At 50.8% G+C, this 25,031-nt stretch overlaps 3 protein-coding genes across 7 annotated transcripts; 2 read left to right on the plus strand and 1 right to left on the minus strand.

Annotated features, from left to right (window-relative positions):
• Positions 1-744: 744 nt before the first annotated feature.
• On the plus strand, positions 745-7,839 carry LOC128801716 (uncharacterized). Its single transcript, XM_053967763.1, has 7 exons — positions 745-1,705; positions 2,498-2,698; positions 2,880-2,942; positions 3,664-3,792; positions 4,573-4,734; positions 5,203-5,376; positions 5,965-7,839. The coding sequence occupies exons 1-7, from the start codon at positions 986-988 to the stop codon at positions 6,799-6,801; spliced, it is 2,286 nt and encodes a 761-aa protein (XP_053823738.1). The 5' UTR covers positions 745-985; the 3' UTR covers positions 6,802-7,839.
• A 1,546-nt stretch (positions 7,840-9,385) lies between these two features.
• On the minus strand, positions 9,386-14,303 carry LOC128801718 (zinc finger protein 345-like). Of its 5 annotated transcripts, none has more exons than XM_053967769.1 (4): positions 14,168-14,270; positions 13,171-13,298; positions 12,804-12,878; positions 9,386-12,326 (listed from the first exon to the last, which is right to left on the minus strand). In XM_053967769.1, exons 2-4 carry the CDS (start codon positions 13,202-13,204, stop codon positions 10,309-10,311), a joined length of 2,127 nt encoding a protein of 708 aa, XP_053823744.1. In that variant the 5' UTR covers positions 13,205-13,298; positions 14,168-14,270; the 3' UTR covers positions 9,386-10,308. The 5 variants fall into 5 exon arrangements, with proteins under 5 accessions (XP_053823744.1, XP_053823745.1, XP_053823743.1 ...); XM_053967770.1 differs by lacking the exon at positions 14,168-14,270 and adding an exon at positions 13,467-13,555; XM_053967768.1 differs by having other exon boundaries at positions 12,804-13,298; positions 14,168-14,303.
• Positions 14,304-14,842: 539 nt separating this feature from the next.
• On the plus strand, positions 14,843-24,992 carry LOC128801709 (zinc finger protein 850-like). Its single transcript, XM_053967745.1, has 7 exons — positions 14,843-15,288; positions 15,870-17,415; positions 19,417-19,429; positions 19,874-19,949; positions 20,752-20,826; positions 21,612-21,842; positions 22,157-24,992. Exons 1-7 carry the CDS (start codon positions 15,189-15,191, stop codon positions 23,902-23,904), a joined length of 3,789 nt encoding a protein of 1,262 aa, XP_053823720.1. The 5' UTR covers positions 14,843-15,188; the 3' UTR covers positions 23,905-24,992.
• The last annotated feature ends 39 nt before the right edge of the window (positions 24,993-25,031 follow it).

Here is a 25,031-nt window from a genome sequence, read left to right on the forward strand (position 1 = left end):
TTCGGGGTTTTGGAGGGGAAATTTGGGGGGTTTGGGGGGGGGATCCGGGGTTTTGGGGGATTATGGGGGGATTTGGGGGGGAATTTCGGGGTTTTGGGGGGGAATTGTTGGGTTTTAGGGGGAATTTTGGGGTTTTGGGGGAAATTTTTCGGGGTTTCAGGGGGAATCTGGGGGGGATTTTGGGGTTTTGTAGGGAAAATTTGGGAATTTAAGGGGGAAATTTTTGCTCTTGGGGAGAATTTTGGGCGGAATTTGACGGTTTTGGGGGGATTTTGATATTTTTGTGGGATTTGGGGAGGATTCTTAGGATTTGGGGAGGAATTTTGAGATTTTAGGGGGTAATTTTGGGGATTTGTGAGAGAATTTTGTGATTTTAGGGGGGATTTGGGGGGATTCTGTGAATTTTGAGGGGGGATTTTGCGTTTTTTGGGAAAGATTTGGTTTATTTGAGAGAGATCCCAAAATTCCGGCCCAGTTCCCACATTTTCCTGCAGATTTCCTCCCAAATTCCCACTTTTTTTCCTCATTCCAACCCCAAAATTCCACTTATTTTTGGTCATTCCTACACCAAAAAAAAAAAAAAACAAAAAAAAAAGACCAAAAAACTCGAATTCCTGGAAATGCTGGAACAGAAAATTCGGGAAAAAAATCCCCAAAATCCCAAAGCGGGAAGGACGGAAAAGCCAGAGACGGATTTTTGGGATAAATCCCGATTTTTTTATTAGATTTTGGGAGGAATTTTGGGGCGGGATTTTTGGGACTAACGGAAAAGGAGGAGTGGGAAAAGGCGGGGTTTGGGAAAAAAGGCGGATTTGGGAAAAAAAAAGGCGGATTTGGGAAAAAAAGGAGGGAGATCCCAAATCCCGTTGGATCTGAGATTCCGCCGGGAGACAAACAAAATTAATAAAATTAAAAGAACTTCGAGTAATTAAAACCTGAAATAATTCAAAGGAGATTAATCAGAAATAAACCAAAGAAATTAAAAATGGCGCCGGCGCCCCGCCGCCATCTTGAGGCGCGGCGGTGCCGTAACACAAGATGGCGTCACCCACCGATACACTCCCCCTGTTGTTTCTCGCCGCGTTTCAAAGCGAGCCGGGACCAAACCAAATGTGGCGGTTTCGCCAGCACCGATTTCACTCCCGGGATCGATTTGAGCTCCCGGAAACCGGGCGGGAGGCAGCGAAACGGAGGGCAGAAGGAGCCGCCATGTTGTACGGCAGGAGGAAGATGGCGGCTTTTCCTGTTCCGGTGTGGGTGTGGCGCGGGAACTGAGGGCGAACCCAAATTTGAAATGAGCAGGGGAGATTTGGCGATGCCTGGGGGGGGTTCAGTGAGGTCTGGGGGGGCTCGAGGGTCCTTCTCCCCCTCCAGTTTTGAGTGGTTCCGCCCAACTTTTCCTTGGCTTCACCGCCATCTTGAGGCGCGACGTAGGCGTTCAACAAGATGGCGGCACCCTGCCACCACCCTCGGTGCTACTTTGAAGGAATTTTTACCGCAAATCGCGGCCAAGCAGGGCGAGACGGATCCGCCACCACCGTTCAACCCTCGACACCGATTTAAACCCAACGGGAAGCGGGAGAACGGCGAGATGCCGGGTTTTAATACGCAGGTTGGGCGCCGCCATGTTGTACGGCAGGAGGAGGCTGAGGAGAACTTCCGGTTCCGGTGGGGGAGCGGCCCCTCAGCGGTGGCGGAGCGGGGGGTAAACACAGGCCCGGAGGGGGCGGGATTTGGGGGAAATTCGGGAATTTTTTGGGAATTCTGAGGGAAATTTGGGAATTTTGGGAGTCGGGGGTCGGGGGGATTAAAGGGGTGTGGGGGGTCGTGGCCGTGCTGGGGCTTGGGGGGCCTCTGAGGGGGTTTTGGGGGGGGTTGAAGGGGATTTTTGTGGGAATTTTGAGGGATTTTGTGGGAATTTCGGGGATTTATGAGGGAATTTTGTGGGAATTTTGAGGGAATATGGGATTATTGGGGGGATTTTGAGAGTTTTGAGGGGATTTGGGGTTTTTTAAAGGGGATTTTGTGGGAATTTTTGGGACTTTTGAGGGAAATTTCTGGGAATTTCAGGGATTTCTGAGGGAAATTTGATGGAATTTTGGGGGAATTTGAGAGAATTTCAGGGAACTTCGGGATTTTGGTGTCACTGAGGGGATTTCGGGATTAATTTGGGGGATTTAGGGAGTACTTCGGGGGATTTTGGGGGAAATTTTGGAGTCATGGGTGGGATTTTGAGAGAATTTTGTGATATTTGGGTGGAATTTTTGGCAATTTGGGTGGAAATTCAGCAATTTGGGGGAAATTTTCACGGATCTGAGTGAATTTTGGTGGAATTTTTGGGAATTTATGCAAATTTCTCCAAATTTCTCTGAATTTTTCAGAATTTTCTGGGAATTCCAGAACATTCCCCCTTTTGGACATTCCAAACTCCCCCAAAACCTCGACACTTCAGCCAAAAATCCCCAAATTTTTAATTTTGCCCCTTTTTTTTTTTCAGGTCCCCCACCACAAACTCCCAAAATTCCTTAAAAATTCCCCAAAAAATGGATTGAAGCCACTCCCCACCCTTGGATGGCCCCCTGGAATTTTGGGGGGTCCCAAAATGGGGGATTCGGAAAATCCCGGGAATCCCCCCAAGGAGGAGGAGGAGGAGGAGGAGGAGGAGGAAGAGGAGGAAGAGCTGGACCCCCGGATCCAGGTGGGAATTTGGGTGAAAACCCCAAAATTTGGGGATTTTTGGGAGAGACTTAGGGGACTTTCTGCCATTTCTTCCCAAAATTTTGAGTTGTTTTTTTTTTTTCCAAATTATGGGGTTTTTTTGGGTTTTTTTTTTTTTTTCCCCAATTTTTGGGGTTTTTATCCCAAATGTTTGTGTGCAGGAGGAGCTGGAGCACCTGAACGAGGCCAACGCTGAGATCAACCGGGGGGAGCTGGAGCTGGATGTGAGCAACTGGGAGGGACTGGGATGGACTGGGATGGACTGGGATGGACTGGGAGGGACTGGGATGGACTGGGAGGGATTGGGAGGGACTGGGAGGGACTGGGAGGGACTGGGATGGACTGGGATGAACTGGGAGGGACTGGGATGAACTGGGATGGACTGGGAGGGACTGGGATGGACTGGGAGGGATTGGGATGGACTGGGAGGGACTGGGAGGGATTGGGATGGACTGGGATGGACTGGGAGAGACTGGGATGAACTGGGAATGAACTGGGAGGGACTGGGATGGACTGGGAGGGACTGTGAGGGATTGGGATGGACTGGGACGAACTGGGAGAGACTGGGATGAACTGGGAATGAACTGGGAGGGACTGGGACGAACTGGGAGGGATTGGGATGGACTGGGAGGGATTGGAATGGACTGGGAGGGACTGGGAGAGACTGGGATGAACTGGGAATGAACTGGGAATGAACTGGGAGGGACTGGGACGAACTGGGATGAACTGGAGAGACCTGGGATGAACTGGGATGGACTGGGACGAACTGGGAGGGATTGGGAGGGACTGGGAGGGACTGGCACAAACTGGGAGGGACTGGGAAGGATTTTGGGCAAAAAAAATGGGGAAAAAAATTGGGAAAAATGGGGTTTTTTTCCCAAACCAGTCCCAAACTGGTTCCCCAGTCCCAAACCAGTTCAGACCAGTCCCAAACTGGTTTCCCAGGCCGCCCGGTGCCGCTATCGCCGCATCCTCTCGGATTCCGCCCGGAAGTTGAACTCCCAGGGCTCCCAGCTGGGCACCTGCATCGACAGAGCCCGGCCCTACTACGAGGCCCGCAGGAGAGCCAAGGAGGTGCCGGATTTTGGGGGAAAATCTCGGGGAAGTGGGAAAAAAAAAAAAAAAAAAAAAAAAAAAAAAAAAAGGAAAATCGGTTAAAAAGTGGGGGAAAAAATGAGAAAAATTGTGAAAGAATGGGAGAAATTGGGGGGGGGGAATGGGGAAAATCAGTGGAAAAATGGGGGGAAATGGGAAAAATAAAAAAATTGTGAAAAAATGGGAGAAATAGGGGAAAAAATGGGAAAATTTATGAAAAACATGGGAAAAACTTGGGGAAATTTGGTGAAAAAAAAAATGGAGGAAAACTGGGAAAAAATTGAGACAATAAAAAAATGGGGAAAATTGGTGAAAAAATTGAACAAAATACGAAGAAAATCGGGGAAAAAATCGCAGGGAAAATGGGAATTTTGGTCCCAAACCCCATCCCACCATCCCAAAGCTTTTCCATCAAATCCCCAATCTTCTCAATCCATCCCAAATCATCTCCAACCCATTCCAAACCTCCTCCAGGCCCCGTCCCACCCACCAAACTCCACCAAACCCACCCGGAGCAGGTTCTGGGATCCCCGGAGCCCCCGGGGTTCCTGGAATTCCCGGCAACGCGGCTTTTCCAGGCGCAGCAGGAGACCAATCCCAAACCCCATCGCGCCGTCCCGAAGCTTCTCCCACCCATCCCGAACCTCATCCCACCTCCTCCAGGCCCCGTCCCACCCTCCAAGCCCCACCGAGCCCACCCGGAGCAGGTTGTGGGGATGGCCGGGATGGCCGGAATTCCCGGCAACGCGGCTTTTCCAGGCGCAGCAGGAGACGCAGCGGGCGGCGCTGCGCTACGAGCGGGCGGTGGGGATGCACAACGCGGCGCGGGAAATGGTCTTCGTGGCCGAGCAGGGAATGGGCACCGGCAAGAACCGCCTGGACCCCACCTGGCAGGAGATGCTCAACCACGCCACCAGGAAGGTGGGGAACCCGGCAGTGGGCCTGGGATGGCCTGGGGAAGGTCTGAAGGAGGTGGGATGGGGATGGGAGGAGGTGGGAGAAGGTTCGGGATGGATGGAGAAGGTTCGGGATGGATGGAGAAGGTTCAGGATGGATGGAGAAGGTTCGGGATGAGTTGAAGAAAATTTTGGAATTCTTGGGGTTTTTTTTTTTGGGGGGGGGAATTTCCCCATTTTTTTTGGGGGGGGGGATTTTCTCCGTTCCCAAACATTTTCCAGGAATTTCCCTCATTCCCAACGGTTTTTCCATGTTTTCCCCCATTCCCAAATCCAAACTCCCCCGATCCCAACCCATTTTTGGGTCGTTTTTCGCCCAATTTTCGCCGTTTTTTTTTGCCCGATTTTCTTCCATTCTTCACTGGATTTTCGTGGGGTTTTTTTGGGAATTTCCCCTTCCCGATGGGAATCCCGGGAATTCTGGGAGCCGCAGGTGAACGAGGCGGAGCAGGAGCGGCTCTGCAGCGAGCGGGAGCACCAGCGCGTGACGCGGCTCTGCCAGGCGGCCGAGGCCGAGGTGCAGCGGCTGCAGAAATCCCTGCGGCGCGACATCGCCCGCAGCCGGCCCTACTTCGAGCTCAAGGCCCAGTTCAACCAGCGGCTCGAGGTACCGGGAGCACTGGGAGCAACTGGGAGGGACTGGGAGGGACTGGGATGGACTGGGAAGGACTGGGAATGGATTGGGAGGGACTGGGATGGACTGGGGGGACTGGGATGGACTGGGAGGGAACTGGGAGGGACTGGGAGGGAACTGGGAGGGACTGGGAGGGGACTGGGAGGGACTGGGGGGGACTGGGAGGGAACTGGGGGGGACTGGGATGGACTGGGAGGGACTGGGATGGACTGGGGGGGACTGGGAGCAACTGGGAGGGACTGGCATGGACTGGGATGGACTGGGAATTAACTAGAAGGGACTGGGAGGGACTGGGATGGACTGGGGGGGACTGGGAGGGACTGGGAGGGACTGGGGGGCACTGGGAGGGTCACTGGGAGGGACTGGGGATACTGGGAGTCCCAGTTTGGCCAGATACTGGGAGCACTGGGAATTCCTTGGAATTTTTAGGGCTTAAATTCATTTTTTTACTGATTTTCGCCAGATTTGTACTGATTTTCACCAAGTTTTCCGTGTTTTCCGCCGGGGTTTTTTGGGATTTTGGGAATTTTTGGCCATTCCCGCCTTTCCCCCCTTTTCCAGGAGCACAAATCCCGGGTGAATTCCCTGGAATCCGCCGTCTCCCAGGCCAAGCTCCGCTACTCCGTGGCCCTGCGGAACCTGGAGCAGATCAGCGAGGAGATCCACGCCCGGAGATTCCAGAGGATCCTCCGGAAAAAAAAACACCGGGAAAACCCCCTGGGAGCCGAGGGCGGCCCCCAGAACACCGAAATCCACGGAATTCCCGGAGAAATCCCTGGAATTCCCAGCGAAAACCCCAAAATTCCCGAAGAAATCCACGGAATTCCTGGAGAAATCCCGGCTGGAATGGGCAGAATTCCTGGCCAAAATCTTGGAATTCCCGGTGAAAATCCCAAAATTCTCAGTGAAAATCTTGGAATTCCCAGGGAAATCTCGGCTGGAATGGGAAGAATTCCTGGAATTCCGAGTGAAAATCTCAGAATTCCGACGGGAATTCCTGGTGAAAGTCCCGGAAATTCCATCGAAATCCCAGCCAGAATGAGCAGAATTCCTGGAATTCTGAGTGAAAATCTCAGAATTCCGAGTGAAATTCCTGGAATTCCCGATGAAATCCCAGCTGGAACGTGTGGAATTTCCGGAATTCCGGCAGAAATCCCTGGAATTCCGCAGGAAATTCCCGGAATTCCGCAGGAAATGTCGACGTCCGGGGATTCGCTGTCGCTGCTGAGCCTCCAGACCATCGCCTCAGACCTGCAGAAATTCGACTCCGTGGAACATTTGGCGGGAATTCCCGGAATTTCGGGAATTCCGGACGCGCTGAGCCTGCACAGCGAGGAGCTGGGGGAGGGCCGGGAGAGGCGGCGGAATTTCCGGCACCACCGGAGCGTCAGCCTCTGAGTTTGGGGGGAAATCCGGGAATTCCGAGGGGAAAGGCCAGGAAATACAGAGAAATCCAATGTAATTCTAAAAAATCCCAATGAAATTCCACAAAAATCCCAGGAAATCCCACAAAATAAAAAAAAACCCTGAGAAATCCCCAAAAATTCCAATGAAATCCCACAAAATTCCAAGGAAATTCCAAAAAATCCCATGGAAATCCCACAAAATCCCAGAAAAACCCAAAACATTTCAAGGAAATCCTGGAAAATTCCAGGAAATCCCAAAAATTCCCAAAAAATCCTCAGGAAATCCTGAAAAATTCCCCCAAAAAAGCCCCAAAACCCTGGAAAATCTCCCAAAACTCCAAGGAAATCCCAAAAAATCCTGAAAAATTCTAGGAAATAAAAAAAAAAAAAAATTCTGGATTCCCAAAAAATTCCCAAAAAATTCCAATGGAATTACTGGAGGGCATTTTGGTGATAAATCCTGGAAATTTTTTTGGGAACAAATCCCTGGAATTTAAGGGATAAATCATTGGCATTTTTGGGATTTGGAGTTAAGTCCTTGAAATTTGAGATTTTTTTTGGGAATAAATCCCCAAAATTTAGGAATATTTGGAAAAAAAATCTCTGGACTTTAAATTTTTTAAATTTCAATTATTTTAAATCCCTGGAATTTGAGATTTTTTTGGGAATCCCTGGAATTTGGGATTTTTTGGGAATAAATCCCTGGAATTTGGGGATTTTGGGAATCCCACCCAGAATTCCCAAATTTTTTTGGGGAGAATTCCCCTTTTCCCACCCCAAAACCACGACAGGAACCCAATTGCACTAAAGGGGGGGGTCGGGAATTTTTGGGAATTCTGGAATTTTTTGGGAGGGGCTGTGATGAGAACCCCCCAGTTTGAGGCAGCCCCGGGAATTTCCACGGATTTCACATCCCAAAAATCCTCCCCCAACCCCGCTGGAATTACAGGAAATTTCAGGAATTTGGGAATTTTGGGGGGGAAAACATCCCGGAAAATTGTTGTATCAATAAAATTCCTTCTTGTTGTAATTCCTTCTTTTCTTATCTCGACATTTCCAAGTTTTTTCTTGCCTCATCCATGGATTTTTTTTGAATTATTCCCCCTTTTTTTGAGAATTTTTTTGGCGTTTTCCTCTTTATTTTTGGGGACTTTCCCAGTTTTCTTGGATGATTTTTATCCCAATTTTTTCCTCCCAGGAAAACTCCCCCAAAAAAATGGAAAAAATAAAAAAAGGGAAAATTCTCCCCCAAAAAAGGTAGGAAAACCCAAAACAAAAACCAGGAAAATCCACCCAAAAAGTGGGAAGATTCACCAAAAAATGGGAAACACCTGGGAAAAAATTGGAAAACCAAAAATAAAGGTGGAAAAATAACAAAAAATGGGAATGCCTGCCAAAAAAATGAGAATATCCACCAAAAAAATGGGAAAACTTTCCCAAAAATTGGGAATATGCACCCAAAAAAATGGGAAACCCCAGAAAAAATGGGAATGTCTAAAAAAACCCCAGGAAAATCCCCCAAAATTGGGACTATCCAGCCAAAAAATGAAAATATCCATCTAAGAAATGGGAAAACTCCGCAAGAAAATGGGAAGATCCCTGGAAAAAAATGGGAGCATCCCCCCAAAAAAATGGGAAAAAAACCCCAAATATGAGGAATATCCACCCAAAAATTGGGAAAAATCCCAGAAAATTGGGAATAGACTCCCAAAACCTGGGAATTTCCCCAGTCCTGGCTTCGGCACTGATTTTCCACAGACAAAGGAAACTCCAGGCAGGAAAATTTGGGAATTACTGGTTTATTTCGACTCCTGGAAAAGGCTCTGGAAGAAAATTCCCGATTTTTTTTCCCGGAAAAATGAAAATTCGGCTTCGTCGCCACCTCAGAAATTCAGGAATTTTCCAGAATTTTGGGAGAATTCTGACGGTTTTTTCCCAAATTTTTCAATGTTTAACCCCCCCTTTTCCTTTTCTTTCCATTTTTCCATAAGTTTCTCACATTTCCTTTATTTTTCCATTATTTTCCCACATTTCCCAACATTTTTCCCATTTTTCCATAATGTTTCCATCATTTCACCACATTTTCCCATTTTTCCTTTATGTTTCCATTATTTTTCCATATTTTTCCACCTTTTCCCACATTTCCCAACATTTTCCCATTTTTTCTCATTTTCCCACATTTTTCCACATTTTCTCCCACATTTTTCATTTATTTTACCAATATTTTTTCCACATTTTTCCCACATTTCCCCACATTTTTTCACATTTTTCCTTTATTTTTCCATTTTTTTTTCCACATTTCCCACATTTTTCCACAATTTCCCACAAAACCAACAAATCCCTCCCAGAAAATCTCCAGAATTTTTCTCCATTGTCTCGCTGAAATCTTCGCAATTCCTGATTTTTCCTCCTCTTCCGGGATAAAAAAAATCCATTTCCATCCTGAATTCCATATTTTCCTGGAGCATTTTCCCATTTTTCTCCTTTCTTGCAATTTCTTCTTTTCCTAAAATCCCTTTTTTCATTTTTCCTCATTTTTCCCTCCCTCATTCCCATTTTTCTCCCCCCTCCTCCCCAGCTTTGGGAAAATCCAGAATTTTCCCTGCCCCGTCCCAGAAAAAAAAAATTGCCAAAAAATTCACCACAAACATGGAAGGAAAATTTGAGAAAAGATAAAAAAAATTCCCCCAAAAAATTCCCAAAAAAGTTTCCAAAACATTCCCGAAATTTTTTTTTTTAAATTTCCAAAAAAGTCAAAAAAATATTTTAAAAAATTTGAAAAGAATTCCCCAAAAATTCCAAAAATATTCCCCAAAAATTCCCATGGAATTCCCGGAAAACGACAGCAACAATGTCAGATTTTGGGGTCAACCAATCCCAGCTGGGCACTGGGAGGCGACTGGAACCATGGAATGATGGGAATTCCCCATTTCCCCACTTAATTAATGAATTAATTAAACCCTAATTAATTCGAGATCGTTAATTTGGCATCAAATTTGAATGGGAATAAATGGAGACCAAACCCAACGTTGGGTCTTGGGTTGGCCAATCCCAGTTGAGCACTGGGAGCACTGGGAATGATGGGAATTCCCCATCCGGTCATTAATTAGCATATTAATCATCCCCCAATTAATTAGATGTCATTAATTAGCAGTCAGAATTCAATGGGACCAACCCAAGGTTGGGTCTTGGGGTCAACCAATCCCAGTTGGGCACTGGGAGCACTGGGAGGCGGCCGGAACCATGGAATGATGAGAATTCCCCATTTCCTCACTTAATTACTGAATTAATTCACCCCTAATTAATTAGAGATCATTAATTAGCCATGAAAATTTGAATGGGAATGAGTTGGGACCCAACCCAACGTTGGGTCTTGGGTTGGCCAACCCCAGTTGGGCACCGGGAGCACTGGGAATGCCGGGAACTGAGCGGAACCGCGGCAATCCCCCACCTCCCCCCTTAATGAGCCAACCAACCCCACCCCTAATTAACCACCTCGCTAATTACCCACCGGAAACCCCGGGAACGCCCGGCCCGGCAACGCCAACGCCCAGGGCAGCTCCAACGCCGCCGGCACAGCCGAGGAGCCCGGGAACGCTGGGAAGGCCAAACCTCCGGGCGCCGCCGGCGCCGCCGGCACCGCGGACGAGGAGGAGGAGGAGGAGAAGGAGGAAGAGGAGGAGGAGAAGGACGAGGACGAGGCGGCGGCGCCGGCTTTGCCGTGGGTGCGCTGGTGCCGGTTGAGGTGCGAGCTGCGGCTGAAGCACTTGCCGCACTCCGGGCACTTGTAGGGCTTCTCGCCGGTGTGCACGCGCCGGTGGATGGTGAGCTCGGAGCGCTGGATGAAGCTCTTGCCGCACTCGGAGCACTGGAAGGGTTTCTCGCCCAGGTGGATCCGTTGGTGCTTGATGAGGTTGGAGGAGACGCTGAAGCACTTCCCGCACTCCCGGCACTCGTAGGGTTTCTCGCCGGTGTGCATCCGGCGGTGTTTGGTGAGGTCGGATTTCTGGATGAAGCCTTTGCCGCACTCGGGACATTTGTAGGGTTTCTCGCCGAGGTGCGTGCGTCGGTGCTTGATGAGGTTGGAGCGCACGCCGAAGCTCTTGCCGCACTCGGGGCATTTGTAGGGTTTCTCCCCCGTGTGCATTCGCCGGTGTTTGGCCAACGCCGAATTTTGAGTGAAGCTCTTCCCGCATTCCGGGCACGTGTACGGCTTCTCGCCGGTCTGCGTGCCTTGATCCTTCAAATTCCCGGCGTTCGTCCCCAAACCCGACGCCAAACCAGACCCCAAATCTTTCCCGCACTCGTCGCATTCCTCCTCCCGCGCCGACCCCGCGCTGCAGTCGCCGCACGGCTCCCCCAAAATCCGGCAGCGTTTTTGGAAGCTTTTCCCACCTTTTTTCCCGCCGTTCTTGCCGCATTCCTGGCACGGCTCCCGGTGGATTTTCCGGTGCCGCTCCAAGTGGGAACTTTGGGAAAAACTCTTGCCACAGTTCCCGCAGCGGAAAGGCTTTTCCCCCATGTGGATTCGCCGGTGCCGATCCAGGTGGGAGCTCCAGGAAAAGCTTTTCCCGCATTCCCGGCACTCATAGGGTTTGCCGGGAGCATGGCCACGCCGGTGCTGCGCCAACGCCGCCGCCACGCCGAAACCCTTCCCGCATTCCGCGCATTTGTGGGGTTTCTCCAACAACTCCCGCCGGTTTTTGGGCATTTTGGGACTTTTCGGCGTTTTGGGCATCCCGCGTTCCAGCGGTTCCGGCGATCCCGCCCCGCACTCGGCGCAGCGCCCGGCGGGCTCGGCCGCGGCGTGGGTTCGGCGATGCCGATCCAGGTGGGAGCTCCAAGAGAAGCTCTTGCCACACTCCGGGCACTCGTAGGGTTTCTCTCCAGTGTGAATCCGCCGGTGCCGCTCCAGGTGGGAATTCCAGTTGAACCCTTTGCCGCAATCGCCGCATTTGTAGGGTTTCTCTTCCAGGTGAAGCTTCTGGTGCTTCACCAAACCCGAACTCGCCGGGAAGCTCTTCCCGCAAACCCCGCACCGGCACGGCGCCGTGCCGCCGTGGATCCGCTGGTGCTGGATGAACGCCGAGCCGACGCTGAAGGATTTCCCGCAATCCGGGCATTTGTAGGGATTTTCCCCGGAATGCCGTCGTTGGTGGGTGACCAAGCTGGAGCTCAACCGGAAACTCTTCCCACATTCCGGGCATTTATGGGGTCGTTCCGTACCGCGCCGGCATTTCGGCAACGCCAAAGCTTTGCCGCAGTCGTGGCACCGGAGGTTTCGCGGCGGGAATTTCTTGAAGCTGCGGGTGCCGGATTTTCCTTGGCGTTTTCCCTGCGCTTTTCGGGATTGGGGTTCTGGGTCTGGCACCTCGGTGGTGCCGGGTTTGGCGCTGGCGGGGCTCGATGGGGATTTGGGGTTCGGCGCCGGTGGTGTTCCCGGGATTTCGGATTTTTCCAGAGGGTGCGGCGGCGGCTCTTCCTCCTCGTTGTCGCTCGGCGAGGCCGGGGCGGCATCTGGAGGGGGGAAAAGGGGAGTTCTGGGGAGGTTTTTGGGCGGGGTTTGGGGTCTTGGAGGGATTTGGGGTCTTGGGGAGGCTTTGGAGTCTTGGGGACACTTTGGGGGTCTTTGGGATTTCTGGGGGGATTTGGAGATTTTGGGGGTTTGGGGTCTTGGAGAGGTTTGGGGTCTTGGGGAATCTTGGGGATCTTGGGGGTCCAAGTGGAAGACTCCAAACCCTCTCTTGGTTGGGTTGGCCAACTGGAGGAGTCCAACCATGCCGTAGACTGGCTTGACCAACTGGAAGAGTCCCACCACGCTCTTGATTGGGTTGACCAACCGAGGTCTTGGTTGGGTTGGCCAACTGGAAGAGTCCAACCCATTCATGGTTGTGTTGGCCAACTGGAAGCGTCCAAACCCACTTTGGGTTGCGTTGACCAACTGGAAGACCCAACCCCCTCTTGGCCAAGCCCCGTTGGCCACCGTTGACTCACCGGCGCCCAGGCCGCGTCTCCGGTGCGATTCGGCGAAGGCGGTGATCCGCGGCCAACTGATGGCGATTTCCTCGGCTGCCGGGGGAAAAAACGGGAATTTTGGGAATTTTGGGAATTTCCAGAGTTCATTTTCCCAGCCCAGCTCTGTTTTGGGGTGAAATCCACAAATTTTGGGCATATTTTGCCAAAACATTTTTGGGGGAACAATCGGACATGACTCGGACACTAAAATCCCAGAAAATCCCACCGGAATTGGGGCTTTAATTCTGAGTTTCTTAATTAAACCCAATTAATTTCAATTTTGGGTTAAAAATGAAGGAATTTGATCCCGAATGAAGGAGAAATCCAAGGAAATTTGGGGTCTTACCCAAGGAAATGACGCTCTCGTAGCTCTCCTGCATCTTGACACGGAATTCCGAGTTTATCCCAAATTTTTTTGGGAAAAAAATCCCAAATCCCTCGAATTCCAACAGCTCCGGCTCCGATTTTGGGATCCTGGGGGGAAAAAAAATCATTAAATTTGGGGTTTTTACATGTTTGGGAAATTTTTGGGGGGGGGAATTTTTTTAGGGCATTTAAAAAGGAATTTTTAGGGAGTTTTGGGGAGTCGGGGCTCGGGGAACTGAGGAATTTTAGGGAAGGGGCCCCCCCCTAAATTCCCACCTTAATTCCCACCCTAATCCCGGTTTTTCAAATTTTGGGAAGGGTTTAAAGGAGGATTTGGGGTTTCCATGGAAAAAAAAAAGCAGGGAATAAAGGGGTTAAAAAAAGGTGGTTTGTTTTTTTTTTTTTTCTTTTTAAATCGGGGGGGGGCGCTGGAATTTAAGGAAATTTAAAAATTAAAAAGGGGGGAAAACGGGGGGAAATGGGGAAAGAAGGGGGGGAAAAGGGGAAAAAAAAAACGGGAAAAAAACTCGGGGAAAAGGGGGGGAATAAAAACAAGGAAAAAGGGAAAAATAACGGGAGAAAACCCCTGAAAATCGCGGCAAAAAAAAGGGAAAATGCGGGTTAAAAACGGGAAAAAAATAAGAAAAATGGAGGAGGGTCTCGGCCGGGATGCGAGGAGAGAGAAAAATGAGGATAAAAACCACAAAAAAACCCGGGAATTTTGGGGCAGAAAAAGCGGATCCGGACTGGGGGAGGCGGTGAAAAATCCCGCGAATTGCAAGGGTTAAAATCCAAGGGGGGATTTCTGGGAATGAAATACCCGGTTTTTTTATATTTGCAATTATTTTTTTTTAGATATTCCCATCACGGGGCGCGGTCGGGTGAGGATATTCTTTTTTTCTTTTTTTTTTTTTTTCCGAGTTAAAAAATCGCGGATTTTGGGTTGGTTTTTTTTTTTTTGTTTTGTTTTCAATTACCTGGATGCCGAAGGAAAAGCTGGAAGAGCGAAAAGAAAAAAAAAAATTTTAAAAAGGTTGGAATTTTGGGGTGGGGGTTGGGAAAGATGGGAGGAAAAAAAAATTTTTAAAATAAATTTTTAAAAAAAAAGGAAGGGGTAGGGGGAGGGGCGGTGTTGCACGTCGGCTCCGAGATCCCAGAACACACAGGAAGGGGTTGGAGCAAAAAAAAAAAAAAAAGGGAGGAAAAAAAAAAAAAGGCAAAAATCCGGGATATCGGGAAAAAAAGGGGGGACAGGAAAAAGAAAAGGTGGGGGGGGGGGACCCCCGCGGCCGCCAGAGGGAGAAAATCGGGGGAAAAAAGGGAAAAAAAGGGAAAAGGGTGGGGGGGGAATGGGAGAAAAAAGGGGGGAGGGATCAAAGCGGGAGCGGTTTTGGGGTGGGGAGGGATTTTGGGGATTTTTTGGGTTTTTTTGGGGTTTTTGGGGGGGATTGGGGCGGGGGAGGGGAGGGGGAGAGGCCGCGGCTTTGTCCCGGCGGGGTGGGGGGAGGGGTGGGGTGGGATGGGGGGAGGGGAATTGCGGGGATTTGGGGGGGGGGGGGTTGGGGTCGGAATTCGTGGGAAATTTGGGGGTTTGGGGGTCCTTAATTCCTGGGAAAAATTGGGGATTTGGGGGTCGTGGGATTTCTGGGAATTTTGGGGGTTTGGGATCCTTAATTCCGGGAAATGTTGGGGGTTTGGGGTCTTTAATTCTTGGGAAATTTGAGGAATTAGGGTCTTTAATTTGTGGAAGAAATTGAGGATTTGGGGTCTTTAATTCCTGGAAGAAATGGAAATTGGGGATCCTTTACTTCCTGGAATTTTAGGAGCTGGAATTTTCTGGGGACTGAAATTTTAGGGACAGGAATTTTTTAGGGCTGGGATTTTTTTTGGGTGGCTGGGATTTTTTGGGGGGACTGAATTTTTAGGGACTGGAATTTGTAGATCTGGAATTTTTTGGGGGGGGGATTTTTTGGATTCTCCAGGATCCTGGAGCAGGCGATGGATCCGTGGGGGGAGGAAGAGGAGGAGGAGGAGGAGCCGGAGGTGATTTTTGGGGATGAGGGGGAGGAAGATCCCTACAATCCTAACGGGATCCAGGGTAAGTTCAGGAAGGATCCTTGGGAAAATCCCATAAATCCCAAAAATCCCATAAATCCATGTCCTCGATCCCGATTGAAATCGGCCTCAAAATCCCATGGGAATTCCATTATTTTCCCATTAATGGGATTTTCCCTTCATTTCCTATCCCAAAAATCCCGTTCCCATGGGGTTTCATCAGGGAATTGAGGGGGGAAATTTGGGTTAAAATTAATGGGATTGATCATTCCTATCCCCATGGAAATCCCATAAAAATGGGGGAAAAAATCCCATGGGAAATGGGAGGAAAAAAATCCAATTAAAAATAGGGGGAAAAATCCCATTAAAATGGGGGGAAAAAATCCCATGGGGAATGGGAGAAATCCCACAAAAAATGGGGGGAAATCCCATTAAAAATTGAGAAAATTCCTACAAAAAAAATGGGAAAACCCCGTAAAAATTGGGAAAAATGCACAAAAATGGGAAAACCCCGTAAAAAAACCCACCAAAAATGGGAAAACCCTGTAAAAAATGGAGAAAATGCCACAAAAAATGGGATGACCCCCCCAGAATTCCGCCTTTTCGCCCTCTCCCAAATCCCAGGAACCCCAGACTCGAACCCAACGTTGGCGGACGCTCCGGAAATCGCGGAGTTGGATCCCGGCGCCCTCTTCCCGAGCGCTGACCTTTCCGAGCGGGAGACTCTCCGTTGGACCGTGGTCCAACAAATCGACCCCGGAACGTCGGCGAAAAGCCGGAGAAGTGGGAGAAGCCCCAAATCCCAAAGCTTCTCCAACTTCAAGAGCATCATCGTGCTCCAAAAGAGCTACGAGTGCTCGGAATGCGGCAAGAGCTTCAGCTGCAGCTCCCATTTCTCCAAACATCGCCGGACGCACACCGGCGAGAAACCCTTCCGGTGTTTCCACTGCGGGAAGAGCTTCAACGTCTCTTCCAACCTCTACCGGCACCAGCGCGGCCACGGCGGTGCCGAGGCGGCGCCGGAAAAGCCCCGCGGGCTTCCCTACAAATGTCAGGAATGCGGGAAGAGTTTCCGGCGGAACAAAGAGTTGGCCACTCATCAGCGGCTCCACACGGGGAATTTGCCCTTCCAGTGCGGCGATTGCGGCAAGAGCTTTTCTTGGAGCTCCCACTGGCTTCGGCATCAACGGATTCACACCGGCGAGAAACCCTACGAGTGCCCGGAGTGCGGCAAGAGTTTTTCCAGGAGTTCCCATCTTTACCGGCACCAGCGCGGCCACGCCGGGGGCCGCTCGTACATCTGCACCTACTGCGGGCGGAGCTTCGGCAGCATCCTCCACTTCGAGCGGCACCAACGGACGCACACCGGCGTCAGGCCCTACAAATGCTCCCTGTGCCGGAAGAGCTTCGGCGACGCGCCGGCGTTGGTGAAACACCAACGGATTCACCTGGGCGAGGGCCCCTTCCAGTGCGAGGAATGCGGGAAAGGCTTCGGCGCGCGCTCGCAGTACGCGCGGCACCGGCGGAGTTTCCACGGCGGGTCCGGAGCCGAGAAGCCGTATCGGTGCGGGGATTGCGGGAAGAGTTTCTCCTGGAGCTCCCACTGGGAGAGGCACCAACGGATTCACACCGGGGAGAAACCCTACGAGTGTCCTGAGTGCGGGAAGAGCTTCGGGAGGACGTCCCACCTTTACCGGCACCAGCGGACGCACGCCGGGGGTCGGCCCCACGTCTGCGGCGAGTGCGGGAAGAGTTTTAATTCCACCCTCCACTTCCAGAAGCATCAGCGGGCGCACGGAGCCGGAGCCCGGAAAAGTTGCGGCGAGTGTGGGAAATCCTTCTCGGATCCGTCGGCGTTGGCCAAGCATCAACGGATCCACGAGGAATCCCAAAAAAGTGGGAAATCCTTGGTTGATTCGTCAACGTTGGCCAACCATCAACGGGTCCACGAGAAATCCCAAAAAAGTGGGGAATCCTTGGTGGAATCCCAAAAAAGTGGGGAATCCTTGGTGGAATCCCAAAAGTCCTGCTCGGAATGTGGAAGAACCTTTGGAGATCCTTCAACGTTGGCCAAGCACCGACGGCTCCACGATTCCGGCCGGAATTTCGGGACAGGATCCCAACTCCGGAGGCACCTCCGGAGTCACGGAGAGGAGGAAATGCCAGAAGGGTGAAAAGAAAATTCGGGAATTTTTTCCACGGGAAGCGTTCCCTACGTCGCCGGCCGTAGTTTTGGGTAGGGTAGAGTAGGAAAGTAGGCTAGATACGGAAAAAAAAAGATGGAATTTCCGTTTTTTCTGGAAAAATCCCTCCCTGTGTGAGTTTTCCCAGGAAAAAATAAATCCATAGGATGGAGCTGGAGAAAATCCCGGATTTTTGGGTGGTTCTGGGATTTTTTTGCGGGGGGGGAAGCCGTGATCTGGAGGTTTTGTGGAAAATCCGGAATTCCGGGTGGTTCCGTAATTTATTGTATTTATTCAACCAGAAGATCCCAAAAAATAGGGAAGGAAATGCTGAAATCGGAATGGAAAATTGGGGGAAAAAATTGACTTTGATCCCAGAAATCCTCTTGGATCGGGGTGGGAGCCAAGTGGGAATTACGGGGCTTTTCCCGGTGGGTTTTTGGGATTTTTTGGAATTCTCTTCTTCGTTTGTAATGTGAATAAAAATTAGATTTAGCGAGGAATTTTTTCCTTGGAGATGAAAGAACTTGGGGAAGAACTGGGAATAATCGCTGGGAAAATCAGGAATTCTTGTGGGCGTTCTGGGAATTTTGGGGCAAGTCTTTGGGAATTCTTTGAGATTTTTTTTGTCATCTTGGAAATTTTTGGGAGGAAATCTTGGGGAATTATTTTGGCATTTGGGGAATTTTTGGGGCAAATTTTTGGGAATTCTTTCGGATTATTTTGGGAACTTTTGGGTGCAAATCTTCGGGAATGTTTTGGGAATTTGGGGGCAAATCATGGGGAATTCTTTGGGAATTTTTTTGATATCTTGGGAATTTTGGGGGGCAAGTATTTGGGAATTTGTTGGGCATTTGGGGAATTTCTGGGGCGAATCCTTGGGAATTCTTTGGGCGTCTCTTGGGAATTTTTTGGGCATTTTTTGGGCATCCTTGGGATTTTTTTGGGGCAAATCTTTGGGAATTCTTTCGGAATTTTTTGATATCTTGGGACTTTTTGGGGGGAAATCTTGGGGAATTCTTTGGGCATTTGGGGAATTTTTGGGGCAAATTTTTGGGAATTATTTGAGGGAGGGGGAGGCGGAAGAAGGGGAGGGGGAGGAGGGAGAGGAGGAAGAGGGGGGGAGAGGGAGGACGGAGAGGAGGAGGAGGAGGAGGGAAGGGGGGAGGGAGGAGGAGGAGGGGGAGGAGAAAAGGAGGAGGAGGAAGAGCAGGAGGGGGAGAAGGAGGAGGGAGAAGGAAGAGGAGGAGGAGGAGGGAAGCGGGGAGGGAGGAGGGAGGAGGAGGAGGGGAGGAGGAGGAGGAGGAGGAGGGGGAGAGGGAGGAGGCGGCGGCTCCTCTGTATCCGGGTCACGCCGGGAGCCGCCTCCAGCGGGACCGGGACCGGGACCGGGGCGGGAACGGGAGCGGGATCGGGATCAGGATTAGAACCGGGTCGGGAACGGGAGCGGGATCAGGATTAGAACCGGGTCGGGAACGGGATCGGGATCAGGATTAGAACCGGGTCGGGAGCGGGATCGGGAGCAGGATTAGAAGCGGGTCGGGAACGGGAGCGGGATCAGGATTAGAAGCGGGTCGGGAAGGGGAGCGGGTCCGGAGCGGGATTAAAACCGGGAGGGGGTCAGGATCGGGATCGGGATCGGGTTGGGATTAGAACCGGGTCGGGATCGGGACCAGGATCGGGATCTGGGATCGGGATTGGGTCCAGATTGGGACTGGGATCGGGATCAGGACAGGAGCGGGATCGGGATTCGAATCGGTTTGGGATCAGTTTTGGGTCCAGCTCAGGATCGGGACTGGGAGTGGGATCGGGATCGGGATCAGGTCCGGATGGGGATTGGGACTGGGGTCAGGTCTGGGATCTGGTCTGAGATTGGGTCCAGACTGGGATCGGGATCGGGATTTGGGATCGGGATTGGGATCAGGATCAGGATCGGTGCATGGAGACCCCCAAACTGGGGGACCCGGCGCTGATCCCCCCTCCCCCAGCAGGGACCGGCGAGTCCCAAATTCCCCCCAAATCCAGCCCAAAATTTTCCCTAAATTCCCCCTAAATACTCTCCAAAATTCCCCCTGAATTATCCCAAAATTCCCCCAAATCATCCCAGAATTATCCCAGAATTATCCCAAAATTCCCCCCAAATCATCACAAAATCCCCCCCAAAATTATCCCAAAATTTCCCCTAAAATTCCCCCAAATCCAACCCAAATTTCCTCACAAATAATGCCCAAATTATCCCAGAATTTGCCCCAAATTTCCCAAAATCCATCCCAAAATTATCCCAAAACTACCCAAAAAGTCCCCCAAATAATCCTAAAATTACCCCAAAGTTCCCCCAAATAATCCCAAAATTTCCTCCAAAATTATCCCAAAATTCCGCCCAAAAATGGGGAAGCAGCCCCCAGAAAAGCCCCGAAATTTGGGATTTTGGGATCCTGACAGGGATTTTGGGGATTTTTCAGGCTCGGATTTGGGATTTTGGGAGAGATGCAGGAGAACTATGAGAACGTCATTTCCTTGGGTAAGGGCACCCCAAAATTTGGGAATTTTGGAAATTTTTTTTAAGTATTTTTAATATTTTAAAATTTTAATTTCAATATTTTTTATTTCAATATATTTTAAAACTTCACTTTAATGTTAATATTATAAATGTTAATATTTTAAATTTTAAAATCTAAAATTTAATATTTTTACTTTAATAATGTTACGATTTTAATATTCTAATATTTTGAAATATTAATATTTTTTATTTAAAATTGTAATACTTTCTAATTTTAATATTCTTAATTATAATTTTAATTTAAAAATGTATTAATTTTAAAAACATTATTTAATATTTTAAATATTGTGACTATTTATATTTTAATATATTTATTTTTAATTTTTTTATTAATAGTTTAAATAGTTTTCAAATTTGAAAATATTTTAGAATATCTTTTAATAGTTTTGGGGTGGGAATTTTGGGAATTCTCTAAGGCACAAATTTGGGAATTCTGGGGAATTGTGTGGCAAAATTTGAGGGAATTTTGGGATTTTTTGGGGAAAAATTTTAAGCATTCCCAAAAGCAGAAATGTGACAAAATTTTGGATTTTTTTTTTAAATCCCAGGGGCAAAAACCAAAACATTTTGAATTTTTGTGACCCCCCAATAAAAATCTAGCTGGGACTTGGCTGCCTCAGTTTCCCTGGAATTTTTTTCCCCCTTAAAAATCACCAAAATTTGCCCAAAAATCGGGGATTTCACCCCAAAATGGAGCCGGGCTGGGAAAACAAACTCTGGAAATTCCCCAAATTCCCAAAGTTCCCGTTTTTTCCCCCGGCAGCCGAGGAAATCGCCATCAGTTGGCCGCGGATCACCGCCTTCGCCGAATCGCACCGGAGACGCGGCCTGGGCGCCGGTGAGTCAACGGTGGCCAACGGGGCTTGGCCAAGAGGGGGTTGGGTCTTCCAGTTGGTCAACGCAACCCAAAGTGGGTTTGGACTCTTCCAGTTGGCCAACACAACCATGAATGGGTTGGACTCTTCCAGTTGGCCAACTCAACCAAGACCTTGGTTGGTCAACCCAATCAAGAGCGTGGTTGGACTCTTCCAGTTGGCCAACGCAAGCAAGATCCCCAAAATCCCCTCCAGGGACCCCCAGCGTCCCCCAAGATTCCTCCCCAAATTGAACCCACCCCAAAAAAAATCCTCAAAAAACCCCAAATTCCCCCAAAGACAGCGCCTGGTGTCGGGTGAGCCGTGAAAAATCAGGGAAAATTTGGGATAAATTCCCTAAATTTTGGTTAATTCTAAAAAAAGCCACAGAATTCTGTGAGATTTTTGAGAATTTTGGACCAAAATCTTTGGGATCTCTGGGTATTCTCCCTAAATGTCAATGAATCTCCTGGGATTTTTGGGAAGTCCCCCTTAAATTTGCCCATATCCCTTTGAAATTTTGGGTAATTCTCCCCAGATTTGATTAAATTCCTTAAAATTTTGGGAATCCCTTAAATTTGATGGAAATCTTCGGGATTTTCAGGAATTTTCCTTAAAATTTGCCCAAAATCTTTGGGATTTTCAGGAATTCCCCCGAAACCTTCGGGATTTTCAGGAATTCCCCCTCTAAAATCCCCCCCCAGATCCTCTCAGATTTTCGGGAATTCCCCAGATCCCAACGTTTCCCCCCGTTTTTTCCGCTCTCCAGCCGCCGAAGCCGAGGGGGACCAGCCGCACCCCTCCCCCCCCCCGGCGCCGCCCCCTCCCCCGGGGGTCTCGGGCGATGGGGGAGGGGCGGAGCCGGATCTGCGCCGGCAGCTGGGGCTGATCCTGCAAACGGCCGGGAGGAGCCAGGTGGAAAAAATGCTGCGGGAATTGGTGCGGGAGCAGGGCCAGGCAGGAAAACGCCGGAACCGGAGGAGAACGGCCAAAGACGGGGGTGAGTTTTGGGGGTTTTCCCCAAGAAATTCCCCGAAAACACAGCAGCGGGGGCATCCGAAAGGGAATTTTGGGGGGGGGATCTTGTGGGGTTTTTTGGGAATTTCTGGGGAGTTCTGGGTGGAGAAGGAGGTTTGGATGTCAACCAGGTCAAGGTCAGCCCAACCCTTGGAATTCCATGGAAAAATTTGGGGGTTTCTTTGGGAATTTCTGGGTCGACGGATCCATGGCCAAGGTCAATGGCCCACGTCAACCCAACCCATGGAATCCTGGAAGATTTTGGGGCGCAATTCAGGCTCTCCCACCCCGATCCAGGCGCCGGCGCCAGTAGCGGCCCCGAGGACGATCCCACCCCTCCGGCCCCCCAAGAGCCGCCTCACCCGCCAACCGACGACGACCCTCCGTCCACCGGGAAGAGCCGAAAACCCACCGGAAGCTGCTCGGAATGCGGCAAGAGCCCGGCCAAGCCCCGGCGCTGCTCCGAGTGCGGGCGGCGCTGCCGTCAGCCGGACCGCGGCGGCGCGGCGGCGGAGAAACCGCACCGCTGCGGCGACTGCGGCAAAGGCTTCAGCCGCGGCTCCAACCTGGCGCAGCACCGGCGCATCCACACCGGCGAGCGGCCGCACCGGTGCGGGGATTGCGGCAAGGGGTTCATCCAGCGCTCCGACCTGGAGCGGCACCGGCGCGTCCACACCGGCGAGCGGCCGTACCCGTGCGGCGACTGCGGCAAACGCTTCAGCGTCAGCTCCCACCTGGACCGGCACCGCCGCACTCACGCCGGCGGGCCGGGACCGCCCGAGCAGCCCCGCGCCAAAACCAAAACGGCGACGCCGGCGGCGGAGTCGGCGCCGTACCGTTGCCCGGATTGCGGGAAGAGCTTCGGGCAACGCTCGGCGCTGGCGAAACACCGCAAGACGCACACGGGCGAGCGGCCGCACCGCTGCGGCGACTGCGGCAAGAGCTTCAGCCGCGGCTCCAACCTGACGCAGCACCGGCGCATCCACACCGGCGAGCGGCCGTTCGCCTGCGGCGACTGCGGCAAGGGGTTCATCCAACGCTCCGACCTGGAGCGGCACCAGCGCGTCCACACCGGCGAGCGGCCGTACTCCTGCGGCGAGTGCGGCAAGAGCTTCAGCGTCAGCTCCCACCTGGACCGGCACCGGAAAATCCACGCGGCCGAACGCGCGTCCTACCGGTGCCCGGAGCATCTGGCCGGGTTTTTGGCGGCTCACCGGCACGGGAGGCTCTTCCAGTGCGGGCAGTGCGGGCGGTGTTTCGGTCAAGGCGCGGCGCTGTTGAAGCACCAGCGGTGTCACGGCGGCGCCGGCGGCGGCGGTTCGGCCGCGCCGAAATGCCTGGATTGCGGGAAAAGCCGGGGGTTGTGCCAGGATTGCGGGCGGCAACCAGAAGCGGCGCCAGCGGCGCCGGAGAAGCCGTACAAGTGCCAGGAATGCGGGAAAAGCTTCGGGCAGCGCTCGGCGCTGGTGAAACACCGGCGCATCCACACCGGCGAGAAACCCTACAAATGCCAAGATTGCTCCAAAGGCTTCATCCAGAAATCCGACCTCACCATCCACCGCCGGATGCACACCGGCGAGAAACCCTACGAGTGCCGGGAGTGCGGGAAGTGCTTCAGCGTCTCCTCCAACCTCCTGACCCACCAGCGGACGCACCTGGGCGAGAAACCCTTCCAGTGCTCCGAGTGCGGCAAGAGCTTCATCCAGCGCTCCGAGCTCACCATCCACCGGCGCGTGCACACCGGCGAGAAGCCCTACAAGTGCCCGGAGTGCGGCAAGTGCTTCAGCCGCAGCTCGCACCTCAACCGGCACCAGCGCACCCACGGCAAAGCCGGCGCCGCCGCCTCGTCCTCGTCCTTCTCCTCCTCCTCTTCCTCCTTCTCCTCCTCCTCCTCCTCGTCCGCGGTGCCGGCGGCGCCGGCGGCGCCCGGAGGTTTGGCCTTCCCGGCGTTCCCGGGCTCCTCGGCTGTGCCGGCGGCGTTGGAGCTGCCCTGGGCGTTGGCGTTGCCGGGCCGGGCGTTCCCGGGGTTTCCGGTGGGTAATTAGCGAGGTGGTTAATTAGGGGTGGGGTTGGTTGGCTCATTAAGGGGGGAGGTGGGGGATTGCCGCGGTTCCGCTCAGTTCCCGGCATTCCCAGTGCTCCCGGTGCCCAACTGGGGTTGGCCAACCCAAGACCCAACGTTGGGTTGGGTCCCAACTCATTCCCATTCAATTTCAGTGCCCAGTTAATGATCCCTAATTAATTAGGGGTGAATTAATTCAGTAATTAAGTGAGGAAATGGGGAATTCTCATCATTCCGTGGTTCCGGTCGCCTCCCAGTGCTCCCAGTGCCCAACTGGGATTGGCCAGTCCCAAGAACCAACCTTGGGTTGGTCCCATTGAATTTTGACTGCTAATTAATGATGTCTAATTAATTAGGGGTTGATTAATTCATTCATTAATTAATGATGGGAGGGGGAATTCCCATCATTCCCAGTGCTCCCAGTGCCCAACTGGGGTTGGCCAACCCTACAATGGGGGCTCTTCCAACCTTAAATTTCTAAATTTGGGGGAAAAAACAAAAAAAAATTTGGGAAAGAACAAAAAATTGGGGAAAAAACAAAAGAATTTGGAACCACAAAAAAATGGGAAAAACCAGGAAAAACTGGGAAAAAAAACACCCAAAAATTGGGAAAAAAACCCAAAAAATTTGGAAAAATAAAAAAAATTTGGGAAAAACGCCCCAAAAATTGGGGATAACCCACCAATATTTTGGGAAAAATGTAAAAATTTTGGAAAACCCTCAAAATTCCAGAAAAGAAACACAAAAATTGAGGAGAAAAAACCCTTAAAATTTTAGGAAAAAGCATAAAAATTTGGGGGAAAATACCTCACAATTTGGGGAAAAACTTAAATTTAGGGGAAAATCATCCAAATTTGGGGAAAGAATTCCCAAATCTGAGTCATGAATAGTACCAAATGTGGGTTTGAGAGGAAAGATTTTATTTTCTTTTGGATTTTTTGGGGTTTTTCCCAAACTTTTTTAAGCTTTTTTTTTTTTTTAATGAAAAATTGAATTTTTTTTTTGTTTTTGTTACTTTTGTGACTTTGTATTTTCGGTGTCGGGTCAATAAAAATCCGACTTTGGGCTGAAGATGCCAAAAATTGGGATTTTCCATCATTTTCCAAAAAA

The sequence above is a fragment of the Vidua chalybeata genome, chromosome 31 (genome assembly GCF_026979565.1).
Source record: "Vidua chalybeata isolate OUT-0048 chromosome 31, bVidCha1 merged haplotype, whole genome shotgun sequence".
Classification (NCBI taxonomy): domain Eukaryota; kingdom Metazoa; phylum Chordata; class Aves; order Passeriformes; family Viduidae; genus Vidua; species Vidua chalybeata.

Bases quoted from the DNA above. Each gene is read 5' to 3' on its own strand.
- LOC128801716 (XM_053967763.1), top strand. From the start codon at position 986: ATGGCGCCGGCGCCCCGCCGCCATCTTGAGGCGCGGCGGTGCCGTAAC. The intron at 1,706-2,497 runs GTAAACACAGGC...TTTTTTTTTCAG, and splicing joins CAGCGGTGGCGGAGCGGGGG to GTCCCCCACCACAAACTCCC. The intron at 2,943-3,663 runs GTGAGCAACTGG...CTGGTTTCCCAG, and splicing joins GGGGGGAGCTGGAGCTGGAT to GCCGCCCGGTGCCGCTATCG.
- LOC128801718 (XM_053967766.1), bottom strand. From the start codon at position 13,318: ATGATTTTTTTTCCCCCCAGGATCCCAAAATCGGAGCCGGAGCTGTTG. The intron at 12,879-13,170 runs GTAAGACCCCAA...TTCCCCCGGCAG, and splicing joins CGAGAGCGTCATTTCCTTGG to CCGAGGAAATCGCCATCAGT. The intron at 12,327-12,803 runs GTGAGTCAACGG...TCCCCCCTCCAG, and splicing joins GAGACGCGGCCTGGGCGCCG to ATGCCGCCCCGGCCTCGCCG.
- LOC128801709 (XM_053967745.1), top strand. From the start codon at position 15,189: ATGGATCCGTGGGGGGAGGAAGAGGAGGAGGAGGAGGAGCCGGAGGTG. The intron at 15,289-15,869 runs GTAAGTTCAGGA...CCCAAATCCCAG, and splicing joins CAATCCTAACGGGATCCAGG to GAACCCCAGACTCGAACCCA. The intron at 20,827-21,611 runs GTGAGTCAACGG...TCCGCTCTCCAG, and splicing joins GAGACGCGGCCTGGGCGCCG to CCGCCGAAGCCGAGGGGGAC.